Genomic DNA, 12862 nt, shown 5'->3' with positions numbered 1-12862 from the left:
TCCATTTCCTCTTTCTAACATATTAAAAAGCCGAACATTCTTTCAAATTATTTCTGAGGTGAGTCTTTCTTCTGTTCCATGCACGATGGGCCTGCACATCTGCACTGCTCAGAAGTGGGGTAGCAGAGGTTGAGCAATCTGTCTTGTCCCATGCTCTCCTTGGCGCTCCAGAGAGCCCAGACAAGGTCTAAAGACAAGGCCCTAGATGATTGCTGAGTAGCTTCATGGGAATTCTGCTGGAGTGTGTACTGTAATGTGTTGAAAAATCCCAGGCACAATATGAATTCAGTGTATTATTTAAACATTTTGCTTTATGACATTTTACTTTTCATTGATAATTTATGACCATATTTTTCTGTTTGTTTCCATCTTCCCCCTTCTTTGTACTTCTCAAGGTTGTGTGTAACATTTTAAGTTCAAGTATGCTATTGCAGCGCTAGGACCAGCAGAATGCTTTGGACAATGTAGCATAGCAACATAAAATTTAATTCGTGTCAAATGTTTTGGCATTCTCCTAATGTGAGGGGTTTTTTCATTCTTTTTCACTTGAACTGCATTGTCATTGATTGGGGTGAAGCCACTGGTACACTAGTACATTGTGAAGATTGTTATAATAGCAATGCCCGGCATCCAAAGTCGTCTGGAGTTTTCATTTTCGTCTTGCAGTAATTTAATGCTCTGTCACCCATAAGAAACCTGAAAGAAATGGTGTGTGAAAGGAAGATTGTTTCATTTCCGAACTTTTTATGTAGCCCAGAATTATCTTCTCCCCTTTGATTACTCTTAAATCATGTTCCCCTTCTGTTTGCAGTCCATTTTCCAGTGACATAACTGTAACTATATTATCCATTGATTAACCAGGGAATAGAGTTTGGTGAATAGTCTTTTCCTGTTTCAACAACAATCAAACACCTTGAGTTTATATATTAAATATCTTTTTCTAGCAATTGCCTAAGAAACCATTGTTTCAAATTGATTTTGAAGCAGAGCATTCTTACAAGGATGTTTTGGCCATTTTGGGGGAGTGCCTGGGTAGGGCTGAGGGGACTGAATTTAAAGAATTTATGTCAGTTGAGGTATATGCTTAATTACATCTCAAGAGAACATGCAACCTGTCAAAGATAAAGTAATCATTTCTCTGGTTTACTTCACCTGGCCTCTGATTTCATTGTCATAAGGATGGTTATATATGAGAGTAACTGAAGGTATAGCAACTTGAATGGAACATTCTAGGAGTTGGTCCATATGTGATATGTGATTTGATTAAAATGAAGGGGGGGGGGCGGGGGGAGATCTTTCTGTCCCATGGTGAAATACATTTGTAGTGAGTGTGTTCCAGAGTCTGGACTTCTAGGCTGACTCTGTCATCTCAGATCTGTGTTTCCATAATGAAATATATAGCTGTGTAAGTGTTGAGCCGAAGGTGCAACAGAAGTGTAACAGGGTGACAGAGATAGCTTTGCATGTGTCAGCTTTACTGCCACTGTGCTCAGTAGCATGCAGCGTTTTCAGTGTGGACTTTAACTGCCTAATGAGAGGTTGTAGAGAAGATTAAGCCGTTATAAGAGTATGCAGAGGAAGGGGCACAGACACACATTTCCCTAGGAGACATCTTGATTAAGTGATGGGAAACAATTTTTTGTCATGCGAGTGGTCAGATAGCACAAGGGTTTGCCCACCAGAAAGGCTGAGGAACCTTCGTCCTTGGAGAATTGCAGCTCTCTTGGTTACGACACACAGCAAGCCGATGCAGCTTCAAAGTCTGTTCTGTCTTTGAAATTGGCACCGTTTTGAGCAGAGTGACCTCCCTGTTTTGAGCACCAGATGATGTCCAGAGGTCCCATCCTGCCCAAACCATCGTATAATTTTGACTGATTCTCCAAAGAGTACCCAGAGTCATGGGCCGCTTTAAATCAGTCTGTAATGAAGCCTGTGGAGGCACATCTTTGCTGTAGTTGTAGGCTAGATAATCTTAAGTTTAATTCAGGGACTTTTTTTTTTTTTTTTAAATATGTGCAGATCTATGGTTGCACTGTAGGCGTAGTTTCAGTATTTCTGCTTCCTTTTGCTTTCTGTTCATAGAGGAGTTTGATAAGAATATATAAACCTGAAAAGATTTCTTTGATAGCTAGCTTTGATATGAAAACAGTACCTTTCCTCTATCAACACGTAATGGATACAGGCAAGGAATGTGTTTAACCAAAATCTTTATCTAAGGTATTCCAAAGAAATATTTCAGATATCTTCTGTACAGTTTGTTCCTACTTCTAGCTACTTACGATCAGTTCCAGAGCTTGAGGTAAATTCTACACTTCTGGTTGCTATTAGAATTTCTGGTATCTGGAATTAATGATTATTTTTACCATATCAGTTCAGCAGCTGTGCAATACGTAAGTCCCTGGCATAATCTGACACCATGGTTTATGATGAAATATCCAATTTCCATCTCTCAGAATTGTGCAAAAGATTTTTTTTTTTTCCCCACTCAGTGGTACACACTACATGTCTTTATCAGTTCTGTATATGTTTCATTTTAAAATTATTTTTATAAGAAGCAAGAGTGGAGATAAAAATAATTGTTACCATGTATGTATTATTATCATATTAATAAATATGTTTATATGCCTTAAATTTATTTTCCTGCATGCTATGAATACATTTGAGATGTATTTGTCACTGATGTTCCTCTGATGATAATCAAGTACATTTTCAAATGTAAAGATAACAATCTGGTGACACTTAGCTGTAAAATTTTACATGTCCGCATTTGTGTTTTCATTTTTTATTGCCAAAACTTTTGGACTGATTTTTTTTTTTTTTTTTTTTTTTTTTTTTTAGATTTAGCTATAAAAACCTTCTGTGGTACTCTCTGCTTCCTGTGTTGGCATATATTTACTTAATGTGTCTGCCTCTGTGTTTTTTTTCCCTCCTATCTAGATTTAAACAAGTTTTATTTAATTTGAACGATGTACTGTTTCAAAGCCTTTTGCATTCCTTGTGACTTTACTGCCTTTTTAGATCATGTGCTGTAGTAAGCTGCTTTATTTTTGGCCTTGCTCAATTTGATAATATCTGTAGAAACATTATTGATTTGAATTAAAGGATAAATATATTTATGAGATTTGTTAATGATATTGTTTTGCAAGGTCAATCATTTTAACAGAGGAGAGAAGCAGTAGAAGAAAATTGCATGGATTTACCAATCTAGGTAAAAGATATAATGAAATAGGGGATTTTTTTTGTAAAGTTAACAGCTGAAAAAAAACAAGTTGAAAGTGACGCTGTGTAATCAGAGCAGTGACTCTAATATGGGTTCACAGTATGTAGGGCTTGTAAAGAGAAGCAGATGTGAAGATATTTTACTCTATATGGTATACTTTAGTATCAGTCTTCAGTATCAGAAAAATGTTGAACGAACGATTTTCTAAAAAAGGAGAGGGAAGTGATGATAACGAATTTTCTATACAGATTTCAATATATGGAAGTAATGCTAATGGCAGTGATAATGATTTGGAGGTTTGCAGTGCATAATAAAATCTTTTTAGAACCATTTCTTTTTTAATTCCTGCATTAATTGGATCAATTGTTATCAAAAGCATTAGTACCGGTATGCCAGTATATTGACCTGAAAACAGTGTCTGGGTTTGAATAGCATTGACTTAAGGCAGGAAAGTGCCTACATTTCCTTGTGGATGAGAAGGGCAAAAGCTTCCTTTGCAAATTTTTGTGAACAACCTGCAGCTCCCTCTTAATCTTGAACTTAAAGGCTGAGTGGTCTTTTGAGTGGTGCCCGTGGAGTGGAACGCTCTCATCTCACTTAGCACCTTTGTCATTTGTAGAGCAGTGTGCTAAAAGCTAAGACAAAATCACCACTGCTCTTGGTTTTGGCTTGCAAATTGGAAGTGCATCTGTGTGTCAACGGTGTGTGGTTTACAATTACTTTTTTGAATAATTGAGACTTGAAAAGACCTCATCGTGAGCCAGTTTCTTTAATTGTGGGGAGAGCTTTTATCTAAAAGACTTGCAATATCTTTTACAATAGAAGCCTCTTAATTACAGATTATTCTTTGTCCAGTGATACATTCCAAAAGGGAAACACATTTGTTTGGATATAAACAATAATGAATGGTGTGTGGAAAGTGGTATGTCCCTATGGATGTTTTCTCACAAGAATGTAATTCTGTGGTAGATCTCTGAAGAATTGTGTCACGCTGTACTTGAGGAGATAACAACAATAACCACTAAAACTAAAGTATTGCCATCTATTGTTAGGCTGTTGTTCCTGTTTTGACCCATTATGCTCTTTCAAAACCATAGATGGTTTCTTTTCCTTCAACCTTTATTCTAATCTATTGTCTAAATATTTAAATAGGAAGCATATTGATTAAGATAACATGGATGTCCTTATGAGTCCTATTCATGATACCTCTATTATTTATGAAAACATGCTTGTTCACCCAGTGTTTTCATTTCTATCCCACCAAGATCTGTTAATTCCTTTATTCCCACTCTCCCACTGCTGTAGAAAAGTAAATATGTTATCCATGCTTATTACTTGTAAAGAACCCATTAAATTATTGCCACCTACATCCCTTTTTGCAGGTATTTCAGGTTTTTGCTCCAGTTGTTTGTTGCTGTTGACCTTGCTCTTTCTGCAAATATTCTTTAGACAGTCAAAACCTTAACTGCATTTCTCAGCAGGGATTTCTCTGTTCATTTTTATAACTGATCTTAAATCTGAGACTCCTCACTCCTACTGTTTCTGTTGTTTCTATAGCAACTAGATAGGTGGAGATGCAGCAGCATCGCTTTGCTTCCCAGCTGGTGTTTTGTGTTCTCAGCAAGGGCAGAGTTTGAGGAAAATAGAGAGGGTATTAATTGGGATGTAACTGGCTCAGAAGTGTAGTCCTTGTTGAGTTACCTCACCCTTTACTAAGGAGTTAGTTAATTTTAAGCAGGGCGTCTCAAACTTTCTTGAATGAAATTATGTCCTCTCAGAAAGAGACATGGTTTATTGTGTCAGGTTTTGGTCTCTTAGCTGCTTGGGTCTTCATGTTTTCTTCCACCTAAACCTTGTTTTCTTCATCATGTGGACAGCAGTAAGATTTGTTTCAGGAACGAGACTGGTCCTTATACCTTGCATGTAGCCTGAACATACATGAGGTACGGGGCTTTTTAACTTCTCTGATTCCCACTTTTTAATCTGATTTTTGCAGCTGTCCAGTAACTATATTATACTAGATTGTGATTCTATAGTAGACTGTTAAGTGACTGTCTCAGAGTAAAATGTTTTGATACTTAAAACCCTACATATCCAGAGATTAGACTAACATGTTCTCCATTCTCTAAAAAGCAGAAGTTGATTGCATTCCCTTTAGCAGTCCTCTCACTTACCTCACAATGGAAGCCTTCATTACCTTACCTACTTTTCTGAGGATCTCTAATGCCAAATTAATCCCTCTGAAATAAGCCAAAGTCTTTCCTCCATAACTGAGCACTTGAAGTTCTGCTGCTCTGCCTTGGTGCCACACGTTTAGCCAAGGCCACTGAGGGTTGGGTTGCTCTCAGCGTGGCTTGCGTATCGTGAAGACTCCGGGGAGGTGAGGAGGTTTACTTTTCAGTGTTTAAGCCATTATTATATGAAACAACCACAAAGCACATGACCTATGTTTTAAGCTCCTCTGAAGCTGTTTATTTTTATTAAGTAAACATTTGTGGGCACAGGAGCTGGATATCATTCATCTCATCTCAGAAGGATGGGTCCTATCAGGTTAGTGTTACTCTTTGACTGGTTCAGTGTACCTACAGTTGAAAACGCTTTCCTAACCAGAACAGCTCTGATTAGCAAGAGGAACTCAGAAAATTCTTATCTTTTTAGTAGCTGATAACCAAGCAGTAATTTGCTTGTGTGGGACATGAGAAGCAAGTTCAAGTGTGTTCTCCTTCTGACTTAAGGAACGGGTTTGAATGAAGACTTCTCACCTTGCAGGAAGCTGCTGCCGTGCAAGCTGTTATTGAGACAGCGGTCTGCAGATCAGTGGGGATCCTGCAGGCATCAGCATGCCATCCATGAAATGCCTGTCATCTCCACATTGGTGGTGGTGCCTCAGAAGAAGCTCTTGCTCTTTTGGAAATAAGACTACCTTTCAATTGTTTCACACTTTATTCCTTCTCTGTTTGACCCTCTCTCCCCTCCATGACTCAGAGAGAAAGATTCACAAGAGCTAATGGATATGTAATATGGTAAGTTCATAAAGCAGCGTGCTTCTCTGCTTGCTGCCTGAGCAGGCTTCTGATCCTCGGTGGATTAAATATTAGTATAGATTTAAATTTTAAATGGAACAACATCTCTTCAAAACATTCTGGCTTTAAGCCATGTAAACAGGCAAGTTCCCTGCTTCCATAGATTCTAACCTAGTGTATCCCCTGTATGTATAGGGCCACTAAGTTGCTTAGGGGTTCAGGGTGTCTTTCTGAGGCTGAGGAAGCTGGAACTGTTCAGCCTCAAGAAGAGAAGGCTCAGGAGGGTTCTTACCAATGTATATCCATACCTGATAAGTGGGAGTGAAGAAAACTGAGCCAGACTCTTCTCAGTGCTATCCAGTGACAAGACCAAGAGGCAAGGGGCATAAATTAAATGTATGAAGAAACCTTTTTTCACTGTGAGAGTAGTCAAACACAGGACGAGGTTTCACAGAGAGGCTGTGGAGTCTCCATCCCTGGAGGTGTTTAAAACCCCACTGGACTCAAGCCTGAGCAATCTGCTGTAGTTGAGCCTGCTTTGGGGCGGGGGGGGCGGGGTTGGACTTGATGATCTCCAGAGGTCCTTTCCAACCTGATCTATCCTGTGAATATAGTGGTTTATGTCAGCAGATAAAATAGAACTTTTTTCTATGAAGAAATAGCTGCTTGAAGAATCTTATAATATTACAGGTAAAATATGAATCTTATGAGATGTTTTGTTTTGAGAATCCTGTTGTATCTGCTTAGATTTTAAGTTTTATCTTAGTACGCATCTCCTGGTGTTATACAGTTTATCTCTTACAACATCATTCTTCTATAGAAAAAAACCTAAACTAGAAATCAGTGCAGTAACGACATTTTTGTCACCTCTGTTCCTGTGACAAATCAATGCATTTTATGGTGCCTAAAATCGAATCCTGAATGTAAAGGTCTGTTGAAGTGTTCTTGATTCATACTCAATTCTCAGTCAAGTTTGCTAGGCAGTATTTTAGGGAAGAATTCCAACAAGGAAACTGGAATTTTGCTGTCTCAGTTGGGACAATTTTAGCTATGTGATTTATAACAGAGGTAAAGTGTAGTGCGAACTTGCATGCTTCCCTTGCTGCCTGGTTTCTGAATATGCAGAATGAGATTGTTCTGTTCTCTAGAATATTCGATTCAGAGTAACACATAAATATAAAGCCAGAGACTGACCAGTTGCCTTGAAGTGTTGATTTCATCAGCTAACAGCAAGCATCATCTTTATATTTTCTAGATTTGCTAGTGAGCATTTACTCAAGATCAATTAAAATAGCTGTTGCATTCTCCAAGAAGGGAGTGTGTATTCTTTCATGAAGGGTTCCAAAAATGTGTTGGGGAATGAGAAGTCAGGGATGGTGTTGAGAATTATCCTGAGATTAAAAAAGGGGCAGTTAAATAGGCAATGGCACCTGGAACAGGGTTGGAAAGAGGCTGTGGCTGGAGCCAGGGAAGAAGCAATGTCTAGCACAGGGGGGTGAGGTGGGATGGGAGAACAGTTTCCTGGGGAAGGAGAAGTAATAGGTGAAGTAGTGCTTTTTGGTTGGTTGGTTTGTTGGGTTTTTTTAAAAAAAGCTAAGGATTTGCAATTTTGAGCCAAATCAGTGACCTTCGTTTGTCTCATTTTGAGTAAATAGTGGCAGTGTTAAGAACTGGGAAAGTGAGATTCTGATGTTGGCTTTCTGGACATCTCTTTCAGATTCTTGAACAAATCCTGCTCGAGCAGACATCTTCAGGCATTAGAGATTTTAAATATAATTAATGTTCGGATGAACCTTCCCAAAATTCTGCTTTTAAACTTAGTTATGCATCTCTTCATTCAACTCAATGTTTTCAATCTTGTTTACTTCTTTACAGCTGTTAACACAATAGGGGAAAAGCTTCCAAGGAATGACTATTGATATCTGAGGGAACCTAGATCCTAATTGCAGAACAATTGCTGTGATGTCATGTGCAGATTTTATATGGTGTTTGCAAGCAGCTGGTTACAAACAACTGCAGATTGCATAAAATGCCTATAAAGGTTTTGTTCTACTTGTAAAGCCACTGTGTACACTGTCAAAAACTTGTGGATGTAGCTGTCTGTGTGTACTCCTGTTTTAAATGAATTCTCATAGCGTGAAATCAACTTTGTGGAAAAAAAAAAAGGTTTTGCCAATGTGATTTTTATCATTCGTACACTAAAAACAAGCACAACTCTAAAAACGTAGTTACATATGATGATAACAAAAGCATCTCTCATCTATGCATTTGCATACCAAGTTTTGGCATCATTTTCAATAAGTTACACTAGCAAAAGTAGTTCTTGCCAGATTATTGCTGTATAGCACAAATGTTAGCCTGCTATCAAATTTTCCTGTAGAAGAAAATCTCGCCAATGAATGTGATCATTCTGGTAAAAATGGAAATGCAAATTTAATTAAAGATTGCATTTCTTACTGTGAAATGTCAATGTACTTTACTGTTTTTCTAATTGTGAAATTGGTAGCTAGGGATAAAAACTAAATGTCAGCAAAACAAAGGTACGGTAATTTTAGACTTGTAAGGAAATTTATAGAAATGTTTTTGTGATAAATGTACATATTTTTATTATTCTTGAAGATAATCATCAAAGGCTGGTCAACTAAATATTCTGCTTTTTGTTTTCCAGAAACCAGCAAACATTCTGGTAATGGGTGAAGGTCCTGAAAGAGGAAGAGTCAAAATAGGTAAACATCTTGAGAAAATATCATTGCACAGCTAAGGAATTACTTAAAAAAACTGCATCTTCAGTGTAAGATAGAAACAAATCTTCATTATTCTTTGAGTGTATGTATGCACAACATCTAGTTAAATTTTAAATCTCATTTGCTGAGTTTACAAGCTTAAGAGATTCCAAACATATTATTAGACATTTATAAAGCTTGCCAAGGATATCTGGTGAGATAAAAGCATCTGTGAGAAACAAGAAAGTAATAAGCACATAGAGCAACAGCTATGGCCAGGGTTCTTTTGACTTCTACTATGATTAGTTAGTATAACATTGTTATTTATAAATTGTATTTGTTCTTAATTATTTTTATATCAATAACATCAATGCACATGTTTGTAGCGGTCCAAAGGTTTGGACCGCTATGCAAAAGGCGTCAAGGTGGGAAACACATGTAACTGTGGTGGTCTTTATCCAAAATCCAATTACCTGTGCAGATTATAAGCCTTAGTCATGTGGATATATACTTTTTTTTATAAAACGTGTGGCAATCATCAGGAAAGAAATAATATACTGGAACCTCTTTTCTACTCATTGATTTCTGTTGTATTTGAAAATGTTCAGCTAACCATTTTTGATTCATATGCTTGTATTAGTATGGGAAACTGCAAGAAAATGATACTTGGCATTTCATAACTTTGCAAGCAAAAAGATTTAGGTGAAGTTGTGTGAAAGATGAACTTCAGACTTGCATTAAAGTGTGTGGTTTTGAATATCTACCCAAATTTTGTACTTTCCCATTTTGCATTTCTTAATGTTATTTACAAGATTGTTTCTAGAGAGAATTTATGAGTTAAATGTAAGCATTCTTTTTTATATAAAATACAATTCTGTAACACTGTACACTCACTAATTTCATTAATTCCCAGGTAAAAACTTTTTCCTGATTCTGAAGTTCATTCCTCCACACGAAGTAGGAGGCATACTTTGAAAAATAGTGCAAAACAATCTACACTGTTTTGGTTTTGCACTTTGGGTAAATATATAGCAGTCACAAGGGCTCACAGTTTTGTAAACATATATAAAAATAAAAGATAAAATGTACATTAGAGACCTGCTACTATTTACTTAAGTTAACCAGGTTTCTGTTACAGTTCTATTTAAATAAACAGGTGTCTGTGTTATGTAAAGCTTTTTACAATACCATGATGAAAACATTCAAATGTCATCCTTCATAGTCTTATAAATGAAGTAAATGGAATTTAGCCTTAGATAAATTCAGCCAAGTATCATTGAGTAATGTGTTGCTTTCTTAAAAACTTTGATTTGTAAGTTTTAATGGTTTTGAACTTTTGTTATAATTGCTTTTTGGCAATACTGTTAAATTCTGATTTATTTGTATTAAAATTTTAAATGTTCTTTTCCTATTTTTTTTTTCTCTCCCCAGCTGATATGGGTTTTGCAAGATTGTTCAACTCCCCTTTGAAGCCATTGGCAGACTTGGATCCAGTTGTGGTGACATTCTGGTACAGAGCTCCAGAGCTGTTACTTGGAGCCAGGCATTACACAAAGGCCATTGGTAAGTTCTGTGTAAGAAATGGGTTTACCTTTAAGTTTTTGTAAAGGAGGGTAGCCTTATAGTAGATATGATGATCAGCTGACCAGCTAGTTTTTTTCCTGAAGTAGCAGCATATAGAGTCTGATCCAATCCGTAAAAGATTAATCCAGATTGAAACTTTGAGGACTATGCTTTTATTTTTCAATATGAGTTAAGGTTAATGTTAGACGTATTCAAAATGTGTTGTTTGTTTTGGTATGTTTAAAAATATTCTTTGCATTGTTTTTTATGGCTTTCTGATATGGGCTCAGAAATCTTGTGATCTCATAAACCTTCAAAAGGGAGAGAGCTATGGCTGTTAAAGTGGCATTCTTCTAGGGCGCTTCATGCCCAGATGCTTCTATGAAGTGTGTGGCTGGAGAAGGGCAGTCTCCTGCGCTGTGCACAATCTGCACATCATTCACTCCTGACGACTTATGGAACTCCATGTTCAGGAAATGCTGGTGGCCAGGCTCTTGTCTTCTTTCCCCCTTAGTAAGGTCCATAAGCACAATCAGCCTCGGTGCCTAGCTGCGTGGAGAATAAAAGCACTGAGATGCACAGGAGGTATCCTGTCTGAATGATTATGTTCCTCTGTTAACAGGATTAAATCGTTCCTATATGTGGCTTTTTCTGTTATAGAAGTTTTCTGAGATGCTGTGTGGGCCTTTGTTCAGAGAGTTACAAAACACCGTGTTGTGCTGCTTGCCTTCACTACTCCACCATTTCATGGTTGTTCCAGCCAAGGCTACCATTGTTTATCCCCAACCAGTTTCTTCCTTTTTCCTGAGTAGCAGATCTGAAAGATGACACATGTAGTATTTGTAGAAAGAGATTTACCCCAATATCCTCCAGAAACCTTTGCAAGGTCCCTGAGGTGACCCCGTTAGTGTCCTGTTTATCCTTCATGATGCTACAGAGCCTGTTCACCTCCTCCCACAGCTCCTTTTGCCAGTGATTCCCTGCCCCAGCCAGCCTGTATCTCCCACTGTGAGGCCAGTGTCACCCTGCAGGCCGAGTCCTGGGTGGCAGCACCCTCCCTCTGGTGCTCTGTCTCGGTTGAGGCCTCTGATTTCGCAGGGTATCTTCTCCAGTGGGTGCTGGGGATGGAGCCTTGCAGTGCCCCAACCCCCATGGTTATGGCACAATCCCACGTTGCCTGAAGCAGACTCTTAGGGTCTGCTTTGCATCTGCCACCATGCAAACTGGGATGCTAACTTCTAAAGTCTCTGTTTGCTGCACCCTGTAGTGGGTGAAAACAGTTACTAGAAGTGTTTAAAGAAAATACCAACAGAATTTCCTTAAACACCTGTAAATTAGATGCTTAAACTGCCCTGACTATGTTGATTTTGTGAAACATGGATGCAAGTCGACCAGATTACTGAGTGACCTGTGTGCGTGGTACTGGGAAGTTACCATAACTGACAGTTACATATTTTTGATAGATAGCATATTGTTTGCAGATTTAGGTAAGTGACATGTACCATTATCTCAGGATACCTCTTTGAAGAATGAATTAGTATAATGCCGCTGTTTTTTTAAATTATGCCATAAATTACTTGGTTCTTGCCCTGAGGGATCTGTATTCTATACTAAAACACAGACAAGGAATCCCTATCAAACTTTAGAGGATGATGATGCTTCAGAGAGATCTGGTTTTGCTAGTAGTTTATTTTTTCTGAGGCTTTTATTTCCCACACCAGTGAATCCCTAGGAGGGGTGTGAACAGGTCATATAGTAACCGGGTGTGCAGTGCAAGTGCTGAGGGCACTCAAAAAACAAAGTAAAAAATATGGAAATGAAAACAAGGAAAGTTGCAAGGTGAGATTTGTAGGCTGACTGAAGGATTAGAGGAGCATGTAACTGGAGAGAAAAGAATAAAGGTACCCGGAGGTGATCTGTGTGCAGCTTTAAAGCAAAGGGAAGAAGTGGGTAACAAAATGACAGCAGTGATGTTCATGCAGTTTGAGCCCAGACTTGTGTTTTGCTTCTAGCATTATGTGCACTTAAAAAAAGGCAATCTTAATGAGCTACGCATGCTAGTGAGAGTTTAACTTGAATGCTAATGTTTTTGGCAAAGGATGCAACTCTTAAAGCTCTCTCTTAAATCTCTGTGTAAGAAATAGAATTTTAACATCTCTTAATATTACATAATTCTCAGGAGCCTTAATGTATCACTTCTAGTAATAACTCTTAATTATATAAGAGTCTCATTTAACTGCTCTTCAGTTGGAAATAATAATTCAGAAGAAAGGTGATTAGATACAGCAATTTATGAAAAAGGAAATGACAGGCCATTTGGTATAGCTGCTTAT

At 37.8% G+C, this 12862-nt stretch overlaps 1 protein-coding gene across 1 annotated transcript in view; it reads left to right on the top strand.

Moving 5' to 3' along the window:
- Positions 1-12862, top strand: part of CDK19 (cyclin dependent kinase 19) — a 130890-nt gene that overhangs the window by 85193 nt on the left and 32835 nt on the right. Inside the window, exons 5-6 of the mRNA XM_054819815.1 lie at positions 8912-8969; positions 10398-10529. Coding sequence (XP_054675790.1) covers positions 8912-8969; positions 10398-10529 — 190 coding nt within the window. The remainder of the gene's footprint in view (positions 1-8911; positions 8970-10397; positions 10530-12862) is intronic.

The sequence above is a fragment of the Grus americana genome, chromosome 3 (genome assembly GCF_028858705.1).
Source record: "Grus americana isolate bGruAme1 chromosome 3, bGruAme1.mat, whole genome shotgun sequence".
Lineage (NCBI taxonomy): Eukaryota > Metazoa > Chordata > Aves > Gruiformes > Gruidae > Grus > Grus americana.
The sequence above is the reverse complement of the archived record's forward strand: the minus strand, read 5'-3'. Positions and strand labels throughout refer to the sequence as shown.